The 4,633-nt window shown below is 32.9% G+C and overlaps 1 protein-coding gene across 2 annotated transcripts; it reads right to left on the reverse strand.

The window, feature by feature from the left end:
- Nucleotides 1-502: 502 nt before the first annotated feature.
- Nucleotides 503-3,932, reverse strand: LOC113861829 (U5 small nuclear ribonucleoprotein 40 kDa protein). 2 transcript variants are annotated; one of them, XM_027494881.1, is made up of 2 exons: nucleotides 3,794-3,932; nucleotides 503-1,908 (listed from the first exon to the last, which is right to left on the reverse strand). In XM_027494881.1, the coding sequence occupies exon 2, from the start codon at nucleotides 1,848-1,850 to the stop codon at nucleotides 813-815; it is 1,038 nt and encodes a 345-aa protein (XP_027350682.1). In that variant the 5' UTR covers nucleotides 1,851-1,908; nucleotides 3,794-3,932; the 3' UTR covers nucleotides 503-812. The 2 variants fall into 2 exon arrangements, with proteins under 2 accessions (XP_027350682.1, XP_027350683.1); XM_027494882.1 differs by lacking the exon at nucleotides 3,794-3,932 and adding an exon at nucleotides 2,012-2,917 and having other exon boundaries at nucleotides 628-1,908.
- Between the last annotated feature and the right edge of the window lie 701 nt (nucleotides 3,933-4,633).

Raw genomic sequence — 4,633 nt, forward strand, 5'->3', positions numbered from 1 at the left:
TTTTTCATTTAAACAAGGTGCAGTTCTCACTTACAATGCAGAGGATCCAAATCCTTAATTTAGTGCCTTCTTTGCATATGTCAAAAATCACATTGACTGATTTTGTCATATTTTCTTCAATAAGTATCACCTCAATCTTTTCTGACAAATTTAACCAATAATAATAAAAATATATATATTTTTTATTTGGCACTTAGCATCCCGAATATGCCAATGGATGGAGTCTTTTATTGTCGGATTTTTTTAATATCAATTTGCGTGCCCAGTTTTATAAATCTGTATTTTGAGATTAAAACTATATTTCATGAATAAAGTTGTAAACAGATATAGCATCGATATCTAGAAAAGCAAAAATTTGTTTAGAGATGGCTGAATAAATATTTACAAAGGCATGATTTCCTTGTTCACTTTCATTTAAAACGTGATGTGTCTTTTCTTTCATTTAATAAGACGTACATAAAATTTACCTAATATCGAGTTTAAGAAAATGCCAAAATGTGTAGCGCTAAAATTTCTAATTTTAATGTTAATCCAATTCTCCAGAAAAATGCTTTTGAAAGACCCTATCCAAATGGACTTGGAAGTTCAGTATGACACGGTGGAACCATTTTCACCCATGTCAAATATCAAATTACATTAATTAGTAACAAAAGCAGGATATAATATTTTTGCCAGAATATTATACAGTCACTGAATCGATCGACCAGCAAACAACAGAAGGAATTCAGCATATCTAAAGTTACCACTCCTTAATGGTTGTCATAAGCACCAAACATGCTCATTTCATTTGGCAAGTTTCTAAACGTTGTTCTTCATATCTCCCCCAGATAAATCTGCTTGTCACTGCTGCAAGATCCAATAATAGGTTCATTAGGATGAAAGGCACTCTCATTAACAGACCCATTGTGACCAGGAAGCTTATACAAGATGCGTCGAGAAGTGGTATCCCAGATGTAAACCATGCGATCAGAACTACCAGCTGTGACCTTGCTTCCATCAGGAGACCAACTACATTTCAACAAGTTCTTTTCAAAGTTGTGTTGGTGCCCTTCCAACACCTTCACACAGCGATTTTGTGGAGCATAAGGGCGCATATCCCAAATGCAAAGCTTGCAATCCATGCCATTAGTAAGAAGGTAGGACCCATCAGGACTCAATTGCATACCCGTAATCATATCTTGATGACCTTGAAGTGTCATGGTAACCTCACCTTTACGCAAATCCCATACCTTGATATCATTATCAATACCGCCAGTGAAAATCTTATCCGATGCATCAGAGAAGCTGACAGCCGTAATCTGATATTTATCTGGGAATGTTTGGATAGAACCCCTTTGACGCATATCCCATAGTTTAGCAGTTCCATCATCAGAGCCACTGACAACAAGAGGTGGCCCCCTCCGGGAAGGACAACATGAATTAACATATGAGAGATGCTCTACCATCTTTTTGATTTGTTTTCCTGTTTCCACGTCCCATGCCCTCACTGTTTTATCGGGGCTGGCAGAGACTATCTGTGTCCCATCTGTAGTCCAGTGAAGATCTAAAACTGCATTCTTGTGACCTTTAAGAACCATAAAGTTCTTGCAATCCCCATGCACATTCCAAAGGAAAATTTCTCGGTCATGAGATCCAGATGCAATCACTGATCCTGCTGGATTGAACTTCATGGTATATATAACACTCTGGTGGCCAGTCAGCACCATGATTGGTGATTCCAAACTTGAGGTCCGCTGCTTCCCATTTGATCCAGGACCCTGAGGGGCACTATACGGAACAGTAGACCATTCCATTGGTCTTGGACCAACAACTGACAAAGCACTTTCTCCTTCGCCTGGAAAACCTTGCATGATGACCTTTGCTCAGTTGAATTTAAACAACAGTTTCTACAAGCTCAAGTCTTCAACACTGAAATAGAATCATAAGAATAGCAGTAAGATCTCAAAAATACTACATGATATCCTTTTCAAATTCTAGGGCATTTAACACAATTCCATAGGTTTTCATCTACCATTGCATTTAATAATGGAATCAGAAAATGATCTCTCTCATGCGTTCCCCCCCCCCCCTCTCCCCCCAGTTCTCCAAAGCAAAAACACAATTGAGAAAGATAAAATTATAAAACAACATTTGATAAAAGCCAAAAAAATAAAATATTACAAAAGTGAAGGAACTATTCGTTAACTACTACATGAACATTAAAAAAACCAAGTTGGACATATACCAACATATAAATAATGCAGAAAAGGAAGCAACAAATATCAAGGGTTAGTTCTGAATCACTCTTCAGCTTTTCATTACAAAAGCACACTTGTTCCTCAAAGCAATCCACCAAAAAACGATTTTTCTGTGTATCAATGACATAGTACATAAAATTCAGATAATTTGATGTCAATTTACACAAACCAAAGAAGGGGGAACTACCTTTCAGTTCATTAGAAGTAATTCCGTGACCTAGAATCTCCAAAACACACACACACACACACAACAACTGCTCTTCAGCAGAAATGATGTAACATGTGGGAGTGGGCATGGATAAAAAACAATTGAGCTAACAACAGAACTACAAATGTGTTTATAAAACTGAACTATAATTGTTATTGTCTAGCAAGGGTAAAACAACCAAATTATTTGAACAGATTTTCAGCTCAAATGTCAACTAAATTGGCACCAGAATTGTTTAACCAGTGCTTCATGGCTGATGCATAGCTCCATTTTCCATTCCTGTGATTATTTCTCTTCCTACTTTCTTGAACTGTTGAATACATCACGAACACTTTATAGTAGAGCTAAATGAAACATCATCATCACCCAAATCTTGGGTTGAAGCATCTCTTTCTTATTAAAATCCTGGATCTCTAATACCTACTTGAGAAAGAGGCCAATTTGCAAGCCCACCAGGCATCCTAGCATGACTTGCCACCAGTTGCTGTTACAGAGAACTTCAAAACCACTCTCAGTCTTCTGCTTGATTTCATTGAGGTCAAAAGCTTTGACTAAGGCATTGGCAGAAGGTGGTTCATAGACAAGGAACAACGCCATTGAATGATGACAACCAAATATTGAGAGAGGAAGTGAAAACAGGGCATTTGAATGTTGTGCGCTACTATAGTCGGTTAAAGTAGTATTTTTTAATTTTTTAATTTTTTTTTTCTAAATCAGACAGTTCAGTTTGGTCATTAGGAAATCACTGAACTGCACACAAACCATACCCATTTAGTTATTTGTGGTTCTATTCAGTTCAGTTCCAATGTTTATGTTTGGTTCAGTACACAAAATTCTTTTCCACAGCCCAATCAAGTAGAGCAATCAACTATGCACCACACATAAGATTTCCACGTCGTTGACAATAATAGTTAAGGACTTCCAAAGAAGATGTTCAAAATAACAACACATAAGTGATAGTAACATATAGACTACCGAAGGGTTTCTCAAGAGCAAAATAAAAGTTGTACACAAATTCAGGTTATTAATAAAATCCAAAGCACAAATACAAAAAAATACAACTTCATAAAAAATAAAAAATAAAACTATCAATGTTGTACACAGAGAATCCAATTCCGAACATGCAACCTAGTAATAGATATGAAAACAGCAAGGTCATAGTTGAGAAGTAATTAGGGTTGAGCATGTGGGGGAAAATGAAAATGATTTTGGAAGCGAAAAGAAAAAAGGGTTCGAACGAAGCATAAGTTTGTATGGTAATATGAAAGGAGAGAGTGTGAATAAATGGAATTAAAGAGAAGAGAGAAGAAGCGGTGAAGTAAAAGGAGAAGGAAGAAGAGAGTGATACCTGAGATTGAGACCGAGAGGAAAGGAATGCACTCGATTCCGGAAAAGCCCTACAGATTATCAAGTATAAACCCCACGCAGATCCATTCCCACCCTTTTCCAAATCTTTTTTTTTTTTTTTTAATTATTACTAGTTGAATGCACGTACATTTTTTTAAATATATATATATAATTTATATTTTTAAATATATAATAATAATAAATTATTTTAAAAAATAACGTCTTTTACAAAATTATTTTAACATAATTTCGAAACTACAAAAGTTATATATTAAAATACCAAAAAAATTATCAAATTAAATAACTTAAATATAATTTATTTAAAATAATATTTTATTTTATCAATTTTTTAATTTAAAAATCAATATATAATGTATATTAATAATAATACTTTTAGAAAGGAAAATTTTCTTTAAAAAAAGTTAAATTTAAAAAGTTAAATAAGTTTTATAAATGTACCGTCTAGAGTTGTTTTACCCAACTAAAAAAAATTATATACAGTAAAAACAAATATTAAAAGATCTGAAAATTTATATAAGCCACTATAAAAAATTTAAAAATAATAATTTAATTTTTTAAATTTAGAATAAAATTGACAAAAATACGTGTAATATATGTGATAAAATTGTGAAAAAAAAAACTCCATTGATATTTAATTTCTCAAATTATCAGAATGAAATATTAAATGTATTAACATTTTAATTTTATTTTTAATTTAGAGTGTTACATTATAAAAAAAATAATATATTAATGTATAAAATAAATACATCAATTTTAATAATATTTAATTAATAAAATAAAAAATATATAAAATTTAACAAAAAAATATCACCAATAAAAT

This window comes from Abrus precatorius, unplaced genomic scaffold (assembly GCF_003935025.1).
Source record: "Abrus precatorius isolate BTA unplaced genomic scaffold, Abrus_2018 Scaffold3, whole genome shotgun sequence".
NCBI lineage: Eukaryota > Viridiplantae > Streptophyta > Magnoliopsida > Fabales > Fabaceae > Abrus > Abrus precatorius.